This window comes from Urocitellus parryii, chromosome 5 (assembly GCF_045843805.1).
Source record: "Urocitellus parryii isolate mUroPar1 chromosome 5, mUroPar1.hap1, whole genome shotgun sequence".
Classification (NCBI taxonomy): domain Eukaryota; kingdom Metazoa; phylum Chordata; class Mammalia; order Rodentia; family Sciuridae; genus Urocitellus; species Urocitellus parryii.
This window is the reverse complement of record NC_135535.1, coordinates 177,062,763-177,079,972: the sequence shown is the minus strand read 5'-3', so window position 1 is coordinate 177,079,972 and position 17,210 is coordinate 177,062,763. Positions and strand designations below refer to the sequence as shown.

Here is a 17,210-nt window from a genome sequence, read left to right as displayed (position 1 = left end):
AAATGTATATTAAGTGAACTGCATAAAGATGATTAACATATCAGCATTTCAAGCCTTCCAAATTGCCCAAGTTAACTTAACTTACAAAAGTTATTTGCATGTAGTGGAGAAAAAATGCATATTGAACATTCACAGAAAGATTTTTTTAAATGTGAAACACTAGCAACTAGCCAACGGGATCATAGATAATAAGTATTATCAATAGCAGTAATACACATCTCTCTTCAACTTCCCTAACAACATCAGGGAAAGGTAATTAAGATGACAAATGCTTATAACCTACAGAACTATACCATAACACATCTTAATACCACTTGTAAGTCAATTTCTTGAAGCCATATATTTAAAAAAATGCTCATTTATCACTTTCCATTTTGCCCCAACATTCATTATTAGTACTTTTTCATGACTCACTGTCTTTGTTGAATCTAAACGGATTAATATAGGTCACAACAGAAGTGAAGCTAAACAACAATTCCATACACCACTCAGATAAAAGAGACCTAAAGCTCAGTGTTGTATAATCATCCCATATTCAACATTTCTATTATAAGGCAAAGAAAATTGAGAGACTGATTGTTTCTATCTTCTGTTACATTTCCTATATACATTCAGACTGTATTTATGATTTCTCTTGCTTTTCTGGGAAGCCTCTTATGTAGGCAAGAAAAGAAGATTCTTAACCCCCCCCAAAATATTTATTTATTTATTTATTTGTCTATTATAATGCTAGGGATTGAACCTAGGACCTCACACATGCTAGCCAAGTGTTGTGCCGCTAACTATATCCCCCACCCCTAACAAAATATTAAGCCAGTTTCAAGAGACTCCTTTCCTCTAAATTTATGGATTTATAGCTTTTGATTTTTATAAAATGGAAATTCTTTAAAGACTCTAATTTAAATTCACTTTTAAAATCAATGGTATATTTAATACCCTCTTTTACCATACACAGTATTATTAAAATAAAGAAGGTATTAACTAATATTTTCCTGAATTTTTTAAAAGTAATATGGGACAACTAAAATGCTAACCAAAAATTGAAAGAGTGAGAAAATATCTACAAAATTTGAAGCCATGAGGAAAAACAAAAGTTTTTTATCTGAAAAAAGAAAAATTATTAAAATGATGACAATAAAGTCATTCACATTATAGTCAAATGAAGTAATTATAATTGCGTGCTTTCTGGACTTCATGTTTCATGATAAAGTGATTCACAAAAAAGAAAAAAGAAAAGAAAAGAAACTAAGCAACAATAAAGTGGAAATATAAAAATTTATTATTTTCATTGTTGTTACTGTCAAGAACTTTGGTGTTTAGTTTACTTTTCTGAGGTAACACCAAGGGCAGGTTCTACTTTCCCTATAAACTATTTAGGTTCAAACCAACTTTTTTCAAGATTTTTTTTTTTAAATTGGAAGGAGAAGTATTTAATATTTTAAGAAGTTTATTATAGTCCATAAACTATAAAAGAAAGCCAAGAAATCTAAATCAGGAAGTTAGTGGCTATGCTATGTGAAAGAAAAATTCAGACAGAAGTTCTGAGCAGGAACACATTTTAAGACAACATTTGAAAGAACTTTTCTACTGACTAAAAGTTTTACTTATTTTGTAATCCAAATACAATAATTAGGAAACATATATGACCTTGATACTGCATGAAGTGATCTTATGAAGGTCAGTTTAAATCTTTTATTTAAATCTTACATAAAATTTAAAAACATTCAGCTTATAAACAAATTCTTTCATTCTTCCTTTGCTTGTTAAAGAAACAGTGCCCTCTGGAGGCAGAAATGTATTGAGCAGAATTTGAGAACTATTTTTTATTGCAATGTATAAAAATTAAATGAGGTCATACTATCAGTGGTTTTCAACCATTGGTGCACAGCAGAACTACCCCAGAGGGATTTTTAAAACATGTATAAACTCCATCTGTACCTCCTAATCCATAAGCATGTGTTTTGAATGAACGCTAAGTAGAAATACACATCTATAATTTTCTGTTTGTCATTTATTCTCCCTTTTGGAGCAGTCTTCAAACATGTTTTGGAAAACATTCACAGATATATGGTTCAGGCAGGACTGAACCTATATCTGGCTCCAAGGATGAATCTTGATGAGTATAAGAAAATTAGCAGTTTCCATCCTCTTACACAGGGAACTCCACAGCAGCTAGTGAAAGAAACATTTTCTCTCTCTTCAGATGATAAGGCATGAAAATGTGAGGTTTGGAACTGGGACCAGGCAACCATTCTGCTACCAGGAGAGCACCTACAGGTACTGGGTCATCACATGGTGTCTGAAAATGAGGTCAAAATTGCATAAAGTAGAGCTAAATAAAGGAGAGACTCTGGGTTCTTGGTGATATATCCTGAGCAGCAGGCTTCAGCCTCACCTGAAATCTGCCCTGTCTTTGGACTTTTCAGTTACTCTGGCAAAAAATTATTGCAGTTTTTTGTTTAGTTGGTTGTTTTTGTTTCTGTTTCAAGATGGAGTGACATTATGTTGCTCAGTGGCTTTAGGAGCATGTGACTCCACCAGGCCCCATTATTGTTTAAGAAAGTTTGAGATGATTTTTCTGTTAGTTTTTATCAAATTTTTTCTTAGTAGCTCTATTACAAGTATCCTATTTGAACATTTTATTGAGTATCTACGGGGAAAAAAGGTTATGTTTAATTTTACTCATTTAAAATAAGGCAAACAGTTCAATAACCTTTTGGGGGCCTTAAAAATCTAAGTAGCAGATGGCACTGGAACTGTCACAAGACTATTTTCCCTAGTTAAATTTTTTCCTGCTTTTCTTCAAAAAACAATGTTACAGTAAGCCATAATTTTGATCCAGAAATTTCTAAATGTTAATTACAACCACACATAGCATCCAAATCATCGTCTTAATGTCAGTATTGACAAAACAGGGAAAAAACAGATAAGACAATACAACAAACCTAATATTTGGTCATGATGGGGTAAGGAGTATAATAGTGAGTAAGATGGTCAGGAGGATAAGCCAATTTAAGGAATCATAGTTTTAAAAAATAAATAGCTAATTTCACTAGATGCTTTAGATACCAGTTTGACAATCAAGAAAAGTTACTTTATTCTTATATTTGGTACCTAACATCAACTTTAAAATGAAAGAAAGATTTGCCTCTTTATGCTTCTAATTAAATTAGTAAAGGAGCACTAATTCACTTGGCTACTTTTCAACACATTTTTTCATTATGCCATATTATTGTGATTGACTTACAGTTGCAATCACTACCAGGACTCAGAAAGAAACTCTTCAGGGTGACAGACTGGAAAAGTTCCATGGAACCAAGTTAAAAGATCCCTGGTGCCAAAGAGAGAGAACTGGGATCATTCCTCTACAACATAAACCAAAAAGGAAATGATATTCCCATTTCATCCCTCTATCCTGATGCAAATTTTTTTCAGTGAGCATAACTTTTACATTATTTTTAAGTGGCTCTGTGTGGGTCCAAGTTAATTTCAATAAGTTGAAGTACTGTTTTAGGGTAGTAACTACTGTTGTACCTCTAATATCACTCACAGATTCAGCAAAGTGAAAGGTAAGCTAATAAGAAAATCTATAATAATTTATAAAATAAACAGATGACATACATGAGCACATATATCATATGTATGCATATGTGCATTTTGGAAGAAAAACAAATAGAGGTATGGTAAAGGAATCATGAAAGTGCTTGTTTCCATGACCCTTAAGAAACCAAACAAGAATGTTTTGTAGGGTTATTGGATTGAAAAGAATTAGGCTAAGAGGTTAACTAAGCAATTCAATCTAATATCCATAACTAAGACTGTACCTCAATCATCTCTGTGGAATAGGCAACACATTGACTATTCAATATGAATGGAAATTCCCCAATGTCCTGAGTAATTCACTCTAACATTGAGTTAACAATTCTCCCTGCTGAACCACTTCCTCATATCACAATTCAAGACAAATTCCTCTTGAAATAAATCAAAAGGTAGAACCAAATACTTGATTTTCCAATAATGAGCACAAAACAGCTCTTGTTATATTATGAAACATAGGATGAAACAAAGAAATATTTACTAAGCTCTAAGTGAAAACAAAACAAAGAATAACAAAAAATGAGGAAGCTATGCTATTTGTAGTGGCAGAACTTGATTTCTGATTTCCAAGGAAACCCACCTAAGGGTATATGATGGTAGTTGGTGTTTCAACTAAATATCTACAACTATGGAGTGGTGAACCAGAGCTAATATTTCTAAAATTCTCTCCCAACAGACAGATTTTGAGAAACAGTTTCAAGATCTCCCAATATAAGAGCACCATGTTGCAGCATCTTTGATTCTAACTGATAATAAACAATTGCTTGAAAATCCTTAGAAACACCAAGGTATTTCATATTTTATTCAGAGTACTGAGTAAGCAGATCAAATTTAATGTGAGCAGTTAATTAGGCTTACAACTCTAAGCCTAAATAAATCCCCTCTTGTCAGGGTCTGAAGCATTCGTGAATATAAGGACAGAAAGAACAATTGAGAGAGAGATTATTAAAAAAAATCTAATATAAAAGCTAAGGATTTCTGAAGGCAGTGGCACACATCTGGAATCATAGACACTGGTGAAGCTGAGGCAAGAGGATCACAAGTTCAAGGCCAGTCTGGACAATTTAATGAGACACTGTCTCAAAAAAAAAAAAAAAAAGAAAGAAAGAAAGAAAGAAAGAAAGAACTGGGAATATAGCTCAGTGGTAGAGCACCCTTGGGTTGAATCCCCAGTACCACAAAGAAGGAAAAAAGAAAGAAAAAAGCTGAAGATCAATGCATCTTTGGATAAATAAAGGTCCAAAATTGTACTCTCCCCTTATAATACTTAAGTGATACTGTTAAGTATCTTTTACAGTTTTTTCTTCCTGTGAGCTTCTTCAGGGAAGTGACAGATATTTGTATACTTGGGGCCTAATAGAGAGCTCAGAGCATAACTGATAAACAATGAATTGTTCTGTGCTATCTCCTTTAATCTTTATAACCTCATATGAGGTAGATAGTATATTGTTACTCTGATTTTACAGATGAAGAAATTTATAATCATTAATGTTAAAAAACTTGCACAGGTCACATAGCAGTCTACTCCAGAGTATATACTCTTAATCACTACATTACATTATTAAATAAATGAATGCCTGCTTTTTCACATCGTTCTGTCTCAATTCTAATTTTATAAGTCCACTGACACAGATGCCATTCTGAATTTGTCTTCTGTATCAGGCTGACAACATGAGCTTAAGAGTCATCGGGGAAGCATAAGATTTAGGGACCAAATAGATAATTTTGGGAACCCACAGTTGTTTCTGGGCTTTGCACATTCAGAGTAAATATTAACATTAAGTTAATTATATCTAAATACAAGTGCACTTAATTTTAAAAATAAATTATTACAATATAATTTTAGGAGATAAATTGAATAATTTATAATATAGAAAAAGTAGGAAGATAAAAATTCTTTTGAATTTTTAAAGTTAGAAGGGATCAGTAAGTGGTTTATAATTAATTTAATAAAATATTCCTTACAAGGAAATTTACAATGCTAGCCTATTCCAATGTATCATTTGTGTTTCCAAATCAATAACACAAACATAAAATTATTGAATCTTGCACTCTGCTGAAAACAACCATCAATTCATCTTTCAGTATATCCCCTGCTACTATACAAATATAAATCTTTTCATCCAGAAAAAAGAACTTCTGTGACATATTTTTTTCTTCAGTATAGAGTCAATAAGGGATGAAAAGCAAATCTCACACTTATTTATCTCATATTTTTCATTTCCAAACACACACACATGTAAAATTAATTATTGAACTCTAAAATTCAGCTAGCCTAATTCAACCTTACCATTTGTTTTCTTTTTTTTTTTTTTTTAGAAAGCATTTTTTTTTTTAAGAGAGAGTGAGAGAGGAGAGAGAGAGAATTTTTAATATTTATTTTTTAGTTCTCGGCGGACACAATATCTTTGTTCGTATGTGGTGCTGAGGATCGAACCCAGGCCGCACGCATGGCAGGCGAGCGCGCTACCGCTGAGCCACATCTCCAGCCCCCTTTTTTTTTTTTTTTAAATATTTATTTTATTTTTTAGTTATTGGCGGACACAACATCTTTGTTTGTATGTGGTGCTGGAGGATCAAACCCGGGCCGCACGCATGCCAGGCAAGCACGCTACCGCTTGAGCCACCTCCCCAGCCCCACCATTTGTTTTCAAACCATAAACAAAATGTAATTAATTGTAGAAAATCAATGTTTCTCTCCACTTTTATTGAAGTTTAAAATGTTTTATTAATATTTAAAATGCCAAAAAGGAACTGACATTTATCTGCTTGTTGACAATAATTAGCTCTAATTCTCAATATTTAGAAATACAATGAAATCACACCAAAAAATTTGTCTTTAATTACCTAATTTTGCTACAGTAATTGAATAGAAAACTTTGGTTAGATTTTATATACCTTAAAAGTAGAAAGTCCATAAAGTCTTGTGGTATGAACAGTTTCTTGAGAAATATTTGTAATGTTAGTTATAAAGTCCTCAAGGTATTTACAAGCTTGTTCCAGGTGTGTTGTGTTTATGATGATTTGCACTAGCTAGAAAACACAAAATATATACAGTAAAATGCAGTTTACACATATGCAAAACTATCTGATTTTTTAAAACAGCATTATTACTTCCAGACACTGTACCATTTCTGCATAATTATAGCAACACAGGAAACAACTGATTATCTGATGTTAAAAGCCTGATGCAAATACTGCTAACATCATTAAAAAATATATATGGATACACCAAGAATCCAACTGCCAATAATTTTAAAATAGCTTTCCATAGTACTTTTCCAATCTCATACATTAAATAAGTAAAAAAAAAATGAGGATTGAGGATTTTGATCCTCCATGTAAAGACTGGCAATGAGATATTTAAATGCATTTTCTCACATTTCCTTTATTTCTGGTGTAAATAAATGAAAACATGAGAAGATGCACATTGGATTAGATAAAAGGGAATGAAGGAAAGGGAGGGAGGATGGGATTAGAAAAGACAGTAGAATGAATCTGACATAAGTTTCCTATGTTCATATATACATACACTACCAGTGAAACTCCATTATCAAGTACAACCACAATAATGAGATCCTAATTAAAATAAATTATTTTCCATGTATGTATAATATGTCAAAATGCTCTCTACAGTCACGTATATCTAAGAAAGAACAAATAAATAAAATACCAAGCCAGTTTTATATTATGATGTTCAGCAATAATCTATAAATTTTTTCATATAAAAAACTATTTGGTTGTATGTGTCTTCTTAACCTACCTCTGTCAAACCTATATGGGGCTTTCTAATAAGGTTCAATAAACAGCTATTCAAAGTTCTGGTCAGCAGCAGATTTGTTGATTTTCTAAGCATATCATCTATTTCTGTTGAACTAAAAAAAGAAAGGTTGATGTTATTAAACTTTCCAAGGGTATAGTTAGTTAACATTCTAAGTAATTTAATATTATTTGTTAAAATAATTTGTTCTAATCCATTCTTTCTTATCTTTAAATGAATTATAACAACTCATAATTACTAAATCACAAACTTCAATTCAATTTCATAAATTCACAAAGCAGAATATTCTTTTATGGCAACAATTTAAATTCACCAAATCAACCACTACAGAAAAATCATGAGGTACTTAGTACAAGGAAATAAAACTATTCTTAAATTACAACTACATTCTACAGTCACTTTGCAAGACACTTCATATATAACTATAGCTAAAAATTACTTTTTTAACACACATTGATGTGAACTTTTCTTAGATATAAATTTTCAGATTTAAATTTTAAAATAATTAAGCTATCCATTTCCATTGAGATTTTTGAAGACACTTATATTTTAAACTAATTTCAATTTAGTGCAAAAAAACCTATGATGCTTCTGAACATCCTAAAGATTGTTAAGCTGGCACTATTCTTATGCTTTCCTCCTCACCACTAGGCCTTCAACCGAATAATAATTTCTTGAGATTCTCAATCTCAGCACCATTAGTATTTTAGACTGAATAATACTGTGCTGGGGGGGCCATTCTGTGCACTGTAAGATGTTTAGCAGTATTTCTGGTCTCCATCTACTAGTTCCAAGTAGCACCCCTCCCCCAAATTGTAACAACCAAAAATATTTCTAGACATTGCCAAAGGTAGAGAGGTGGGTGGCAGCAGGGAGGAGTTGTTCTATTCTCCGTTTAGAACAACTGCCTTACACCTTTTACTTTTTAAAAAATTATTTTGGTATTGCCCAGGGGCACCTTACCACTGACCTACTTCCTAGTCCTTTTTATTTTTTGAGACAGGGTCTCACTAAGTTGCTTATGGCTTCGGTAAGTTGCTGAGGTTGGCCTTGAATTTGTGATCCTTCTGTCTTAACCTCCCAAGTCATCTCCTTTTATTTTTTACTGTATTAAAATAACATTCCTAAAACTATATAAAGCACAAATATTTATTACATTTTTAAAGATTTTTTAAAAGATGGACACAATATCTTTACTTTATTTATTTATTTTTATGTGGTGCTGAGGATTGAACCCAGTGCCTCACGTGTGCGAGGCAAGGGCTATACCACTGAGCTATAACCCCCAGCCCCTACATTTATTTTTAAAGATGCAAATAAAGCAAAATTTGACCAAACATGAACACTTCTTGCTACTGTTCTAATGTTCTACATTTTAATGCAGGTCCTTTTCTGTTTACTTTATTTAGTTTTTGGTGTTGGGGTCCAATCAAGAGCTTTGTGCTTGCTAAGCTCCTGCTCTAACACTGCTTCCACCCCAGCTCCAGTGCAGGGACTGTACTATTTCTGCTAACCCTAATTCTAGTAGGCCCAAGGAGGCTATTTCTCTCTGATTTGTTTTAAAATATAGAATCAAGACTTCTCCAGAAATGAGCAGGGCTTCAGGGTTACTTAGTATCAAACATTCAAGACAGAAAATGTTGTAATTGATCAATAGTATCCCTTGAACAAGCCAATTATTCACCCCAATAAAAGAAAGGTGGTTGACAACTCCTCTGGTTTTTCAGATACACTGAAATTGTGCTTAAAGACACACTGCATAGCATCTTTTTCATGTGAAAGTTATCATTTACAGATAATATCTTTTGTTTAATTTCCCTATACATCCTTGAATGCTGAGTCTGGTTTCTTCATAAACCAGAGAAAGAAAACCTATCAGCACCTGTGTCCTATTTGGGCCAGCAAGATTTACCTTATGACCAGTATTCCCCCCATGTAGTTTTTAATATCAACTGAGCAATTTTTTCCTTAAGTCCTTGCCCTTTGAACCTATAACTTATACTCTTCCTAAATTTTAAAGAACACTTCACAATAATTAAATTTAATTTGCAATAACTCTCCTAAATATCTTACAGCTTAATCTCTTATGAGGACTAAAAAATGCTTAAAGACAACATTCAAATCTTATATTATTCCTCTACAACCAAATAATCATGAAACTTTGGAGTCTTTTATGAAGTCATTTAATTCTCCGGCACTACTTTTATTCATAAATAAAAACATTCATACTATAAAAGCTATAAAATACTTCTTATTTAAAAAATCTTAACTCCAAAATATGTTTAAACAAAAATAAAATATGAGCTTTAAACACAGACATGATTTTTTTTTATCCATAACTTTTTTTTTTTTTTTTTTTTTTGTATTGGGGATTGAACCTAGGGATGCTTTACCACTGAGCTACATTTCCGGTCCATTTTATTTTCTTGTTCTGAAACAAAATCTCAATAAGATTGACCAGGCTAGCCTCAAAACATGCAATTTTCCTGCCTCAGCCTCCCAAATCACTGGGATTAGAGGTATATACCACTGTGCCTGGCTTCCATAACTCTTTAATGATAAAAAACATAACAACTCTTAAAGCTCAATTTTAGGTTATATATGTAGAGTTTAAAAATAAAAATGTCAAAGAACCGATAATCTAGAGTAAATTTAGATTTACATATCTTTTAATTAATCATTGTCTGTTTCTTCATATCCCAATTTTTTTTTCTTTTTTGTAGTAGTGGGGATTGAACCCAGAGTCTTCACATGCTAGGCAAATACTCTACCACTAAGCTACTCCTCAGCCCCATATTCTGAATTTCTTTTTCCTCTTAGTAACAAAATTAGAATAGTGAGTGTATTTGGCAAAGCATAATTTTTTAAATGTCAGCATAAATACTTTCTTGAATAGATAATGATCACAGCTTATTAAAATGAGCAGAACGCCAGGCACAGTGGCACACACCTGTAATTCCAGTGGCTCAGGAGGCTGAGGCAGGAAGATTGCAAGTTCAAAGCCAGCCTCAGCAAAAGTGAGGCACTAAGCAACTCAATGAGACCCTATCTCTAAATAAAATACAAAATAGGGCTGGGGATGTGGCTCAGTGGCCAAATGTTCCTGAGTTCAATACCTGGTATCCCCACCGCCCAAAAAATGATCAGAATCAATCTAACAAAATTAGATATTTTTGTCAAAGAGAGAAGGAGAATATTGTAGCCTTTTCAGTTGTAGCATTAGCACACAATATTTGCCTTTTAAACTTCATATATAAAAGGAGTTGGAATTGATGTTCTAGTTTTATATTCGGACATTAGGTTTTAGGGAAAATTATACATAATAATATGATTAATGACTTTTATCTTTGGTATTATAAATTCAGTTTAAAAATCAAATCATAATTATTAGAAAGTCACTATATCTCCTCTGTAAATAAAAAAATAATAATTCCAAAATGCTATATTCCCATGCTTTCTACAAGTGTTTTTTTGTTTATTTTGTTTTCGTTTGGTTTTGGTACTGACGATTAAACCAGGGGCGCTTAGCCACTGAGCTACATCCCAGACCTTTTTATATTTTATTTAGTGCCAAAGTCTCACTAATTGTTTAGAGCCTTGATAAATTGCTGAGACTAGCTTTGAGCTCACTGTCCTCCTGTCTCAAGCCTCCCAAGCTGCTGGGATTACAGGCATGAGCCACCATGCTTAGCTCTACAAATTTAATAATATCTTAATCAGGTATGAGTATTGTGTTTCAAGAATCCACATTAGAGTAGGTAATAACAAGTACATGTTAGAACATTCAAATTCTCCACACAACAAGTAATTATATTTAAAGGAAAAGATAAAGGGAACTAATGCTATAGATTAGGATTGCAGTTTCAAGAATAACTCTCAAGACCAGGGATGAGCCAGCACATCCTTTAGCATGCACAATGTCCTAGGTTCAATCCCAGGATCTCCCCACTTCAAGAATAATTCTCAATTTTACTCTATTTGAGTCAAGTTATGAGTGCTAAAGAGATACTTTTTGTTTTTCCCTTTCACTAGCATTTGTTCACCTAAAAAAGATGAATATATCCCCATCTTTAAAAACTTAAAGATAATAGAGATTTCAGTTATAGTTAGTTATTAGAGAGTATATAAACAAATTCAAATCCACTGAAATATAAGTCAAACTTTCCTTCATCCCTTTATTCACAAGTACTCCTATTTCAGGCTCCTAACACTTCTTGTATATGTTCCTTTCTCTTTGTAACCATTGATCCTATTTCAGTCATTTTTCATCTCTTTCTTGAGCCACTGACTTCACTTCCTTAACATGATACTTTTTGTTATCCTTCTCCAATCTACCATCCATGTTGAGCCAGAGGTAAACTTTTGAAAAAAATAATTCCAATCATGTCACACCTTAAACATTCTTCAATAGTTCCCCAACACTTTTAAAATAAAATATAAACACTCCAAGCTCCAGTCTCACATCTAGCATCCCATCCTCTCCTAAGCTCTGTGAGCCTACCATGTGCCAGGTACTGTACTTGGTGCTTTATTGCACATGCACTACCTTCTTTCATTCTTACTACAAATTATTTTCCTCATTTGACAGATGAGGAAACTGCAGTTTAAGGAGATGAATTGACTTGTTAGCATCAAGACTCACACTAAAGCTTATGTTATTAAGCACTGCATAGCTTCTATTTAGAACAGAATGTTAAATGAAAAACAGGATAGGAATAAATTGTTGATGGCTCTGATATATCCACTAGAAAAACTTACCATTGTAATCAGACTTACTCTTACGTTATTCCTTTTCAGGTAATACTCAACTTATATTCACTACCTTTTTCAAAGGCTACATGATGGTGTATGTGATATGTTATGCTACATAACCTCTAGTATCTAAAGCTAAAGTTAGTGTCTTTAGAAATTTTGGTGTAAGTGGTTGGTAAAATATGATGAAGCTTAAGCAGTGATTTTTTTAAAAATTTTGCTATTCAACAGAATCACTCAGAGAAGTTGGTAAAACCTTGGAACTCACCCTCAGTTTCTAATTTAGGAGGTCTGAGGTAGTATTTCTAATTATTTCCTCTGTGATACTAATGTTACTGGTCTGGCAACTACTTTGAGAACTGCTGGCTTATGGGAATCACATAACACAACAAATGCTATTTGTTAGACATCTGCCTTCCTTTCTTCTCCTATTCTTATTACTCATGAATAGGAATTACAAAATCTTTCAAAGAATCACTACTCACAAAGAAAGAACAATGTAAGACTTTAAATCAGATACTCATTCACACTGGCAGAACAAATTTTTTTTCCATTTATTTTTATCTTGTTTAAATCCAAAATAGTAGTACTTTATGATAAGAAACAGATACAATAAAATTTCTGCTTGGAAAACAATTATAACATATGAACTGCCTTTTTGTGATTTAAAATTTTGAGTTTCCCTGAAAAAGAATATCTCCTGCTATTCCATATATAAATTCAGAAGAATGAATTTCAGAGTAAACATGAAAGCAAGAATTACCACTTCATGTGTTCCAGAGTGTTCACAATCAGAAATGTATCACCTGACTATAATGCAGGATCTTTCTAGGTAACTGGATGTAGCATAAAGATTAATGCTTTGCTTCCATTAACTGAACCTTTTTTATTGTGTCAGACATTTTTACAGACGTGAATCAGAAGACCTGCTCTTCATCCCAGCTCTCAACCTAATGAGCATGATCATTCTGAATTATTGATTTAGGCTTTCTGAGCCTCAGTTTCCTTATCAGCAAAAAGGAATAATATCACATTTCCCATTTCCATAAACATAGGATATTATTTTCATCATATCAGATAAATGACATTTCTTGCCTATAAAAATAAATTTGTTATTGCTACCAATAGTTGTGCTGCTCTCCATTATTGAGTGTATCAACTTGCTACAACATTCTTTACTTATTCTATTGATTTTGTCTGAATCCTCACTTTAAACCTTTCTGAGAAAAAAAAAACAAAACAAGCTTAACGATATCAGATCTTCAACAAGGCAGTCAATGTCACAGATAAAAAGGGGACATCATGAAACAAATTGAATCATGAATGCAAGGTGTGAACCTTGTTTGGACCTCATTGAAAAAGACAATCAAGATAATCAAGACAATCAAGACAACATTGACATATACTAGGAAACTGATACTATGGAATCATGTTAATTTTGTTACATTTTGTTAACTAATGAAATGTCCTCATTGTTTATAGAAAAACATATTGAAGTATTCAGGGATAAAAGATCATTATATTAGGAATTTTCTTGCAAATATATCAGCAAAAAAAAAAAAAAAAAAGAAGATATGGCAAAGGCTGGGGATGTTGCTCAGGAGCAGAGTATTGATCCAGCATGAGCAAGGCCCTAGGTTCAATCCCCATCACTGCAAAAAAAAGAATATATGAGAAAATTTTTATTACTGTTAAATTTAGATGCTGAGAACATAGAAGTTTCCTATAAATTATTTTTACTTTTATGTACTTTGAAGATTTACATAATTAAAAGTTAAAAATACAATATTAGATTTATAACAACTAAACCCTAAATATAACTAAATAAAATATGTAAACTTTTTTGATGAGAGAGTAATTCATTAAAGAGTCGTGGTATGAAAACTAAATGTTAGTGATTCATAAAAACAGTATGATAAAGACACATTTCTTATTAGTAAGCTTACCTCCGGTGCAGCGACTCTGAAAATTTAAGGCTGGCATAAATAAATTCTTTAACTTGAATGTATATATGAGGCACTGACTGAGACATGGGGAATTTTTTTGGGAAAGACTGCTGTAGAAAGAGAAAGTAAATATTGTTTTTGAAAATTTTGAAAAAGTCACTCTAATCATTACAAAATATAAAAATTAAATTGACCTCATATTTGAATTAATAGTAAATAATTACATAAATTCTATTGCTACTTTTCTACTTTATTTTTTATATTTTAAAGAAATCCAAAATAATTCTGAAAAACTGCAGCAATTTAATCTTATACTTAAAATCATTTTAGTATACTTCCAACAAGCAGAGACAGCACATATCAATACCTCTTTGTGTTCTGATGATGAGCATTGTACAGAAAAAAATCTAATAGCTTACTACTTTGTATCCATAATACTTGTATACTTTGTATGATCTCATACTCCCATGATTTCAATGACCATGCAAATGTCAGTATTTCCCAAATCTACAATTCCAGATTGAATCTTTCTCTTAATGTCCAAATCAATATATCTAACTACCTACTGGACACTCCCTTTGGCTATATACTATTTCAGACACAATAGATCCAAAAGTGAAATGATCATCTCTTTTTTTTTTCAAAACCTGTTCCTTTTGTGTTTCCCATCATAGTGAATGCCACCACTATTCAAGATAGAAATTTAGTTATTATACTTTACTTCTTTTATTTTTCCTTATCCCTCATAAGCAAATAACCATCAGCCTCTGTTGTTCAACTTCCTAATTACCTCCTAAGTCAGGTTCCACAACTATAGCCCCTATTCAGGTCACCAACCCCTCTCAACTGGATAACTGTAAAAATGTCTTAGCTGGACTCCCTGCTACCAGTCTTACTCTTTCCAATCATCACAGGTTAGCCAGAATGATATTCCTAAAGCACAAATCTAATTATGTTGTTACTGCTTAAAACTTTTCAGTGACTTGCCTCTGAGGCTAAACTCTCCAACATTATTGACAAGAGCTATTATGGTCTGACCCTTTCTATTTCTCCAGTTACATTTCTTTCTTTCTTTTTTGGGGGGCTACAGAGGATCTAACCCAGGGCCACTTTACCACTGAGCTACATTCCCAGCCATTTTTTATGTTTTATTTTGAGACAGGGTCTCACTAAGTTGTTGAGGCTAGCCTAGAACTTGCAAATCTTCCTGAGTCACGAGGATTACAGGCATCTTCCAATTACATTTCTGGATCTTCATCTACTAAACTTCATCAACTATACTTTACACTACAGAATTACAGCCTTTCTACATGCAGAAATGATTTTTCTAAATTAGGAGCTTAATCTAAGGAATAAATGAATATATTGGAAGCTCCTCACAAGAAAATTTTATTTTAAATTATAAATCTACTTAGCATTATTTAGCATCATTGGAAAGGACAGTAAACATCACTCAGTTCTACCTCATTTGACAGATTAGATTAGGCCCTAATACCCAAATAAGGTAAGTCACTTGGCCATAGTAAGCTACAAGCAGAGCTAATGTGCGAATCCAGCTTAGTTCAGTGCTTTATATCAGTGGCAGGTCGGGGTAGGTATTGAGGATTTAACCCAGGGGTACTTTACCACTAAGTTATATCCCTTGTGCTTATTTTTTATTTTGAGACAGGGCATCATTAAGTTGCTAAGACTGGCCCCAAACTTGTTACCCTCCTGTCTCAGCCTCTCGAGTCACTGGATTATAGGTGTGCACAACCACACCTGGCTGGTTCAGTTCTCTTGACACAGATGCTATAGTCTGAATGAACTCCTTACCAGTAACTACAAACAAAAGAAAACAAAACCAAGCCATGAGAGGGAGAATATTCTAGTAATGTTTCTTGACACAGGGACAACTCTGGGACTTTAAAAAATATAGAATTAGAAGAATTATTCTGATATTTTAGCAATGTTAGCTATAATCTAAAAGCTATGCATTTAATTGTTTTTTTCTATATTTAGTGATTATTACACATTTATGACTAAGTTGTACATAAAAATATGACAAAAATTTACAGTCACAATTCACTCTGAATTCAGTCTTGCTTATTCTGACAATAAAGATATAGAAAATAAGCAGGTGCATGCCTGTAATCCCAGCAGATAAGGAGGCTGAAGGAGACAAGAAGATCACAAGCTCAAAGCCATTATCAGCAACTTAGCAAGGCCCTGTCTCAAAAAAGGGCTGGGGATATGGCTCAGTGGTTAAGTGCACCTGGGTTCAAACCCTCATACCATACACAAAAAAAGTAGGAAAGCACTGAATTTATAAAGAACTGAAAAAAAATAAGAAGCAAAAACAAAAATAAAGAAAATAAAATAGGTGACAGCTGCAGGAAATATGCTATTCATATTCATATTCAAATCTCATCACTAGAATGGCAATATGTAAATCAATGGAAGTGTAACTGATGTGATTCAGCAATCTGTATTCGGGGTAAAAATGGGAGTTCATAACCCTCTTGAATCAAACTGTGAAATATGATATATCAAGAAATATGTAATGTTTTGAACGACCAATAATAAAAAAAGAAAAAAAAATCTCATAAGATTTGAGTCTCTCCAGCAACACTGGATAAGTGTAATTGTGTGTGTATGTGTGTGTGTGTGTGTGTGTATGCACTCATGTGTATCCCAGAATATCCCTCATATTGATCTACTTCCTTTCTCTACCTTTTTATTTAGGTATCTTGACTCTAAAAATATATCCCTTCTTCCAGAGGAAATAAATATGCAAGGAGCTATTGCCTTCATATGTCTTTTACTTAATCAAGATAAAATTTTTATAGAACTATACTTCTTTTAAAAAGCCACAATAAGATCTTCCACAGTGCTGAATATTTCAAAGAAATTCTCTTCTCTTTCCCTCGATATATTCTTATTTAAATAATTCATTCAACATTTAGTACATATAACTTGGAATTCACTCAACGTAAGTACTTGCCATAAGAATCCACCTAACATTTGGGATAACATTTCCTTCTAGCATCCCCAGGAAAGCCCTTCTTCTTTTCATCAAAATAGTAGAATAATAGCATAATTTTTAAAAGTTAACAAAATATAAATAATTTTCTCAAATAATACAACCAAAAAAT

At 32.7% G+C, this 17,210-nt stretch overlaps 1 protein-coding gene across 9 annotated transcripts in view; it reads right to left on the bottom strand.

Moving 5' to 3' along the window:
- Exoc6 (exocyst complex component 6) overlaps positions 1–17,210 on the bottom strand; it is a 217,487-nt gene that overhangs the window by 75,021 nt on the left and 125,256 nt on the right. For 7 of the 9 annotated variants that reach the window (XM_026397372.2, XM_026397376.2, XM_077798736.1 and 4 more), the window contains 3 exons: positions 14,077–14,186; positions 7,361–7,472; positions 6,496–6,630 (listed from right to left, as the gene is read on the bottom strand). In XM_026397372.2, coding sequence (XP_026253157.1) covers positions 6,496–6,630; positions 7,361–7,472; positions 14,077–14,186 — 357 coding nt within the window. The remainder of the gene's footprint in view (positions 1–6,495; positions 6,631–7,360; positions 7,473–14,076; positions 14,187–17,210) is intronic. The other 2 variants (XM_077798734.1, XM_026397379.2) reach the window with 1 other exon arrangement.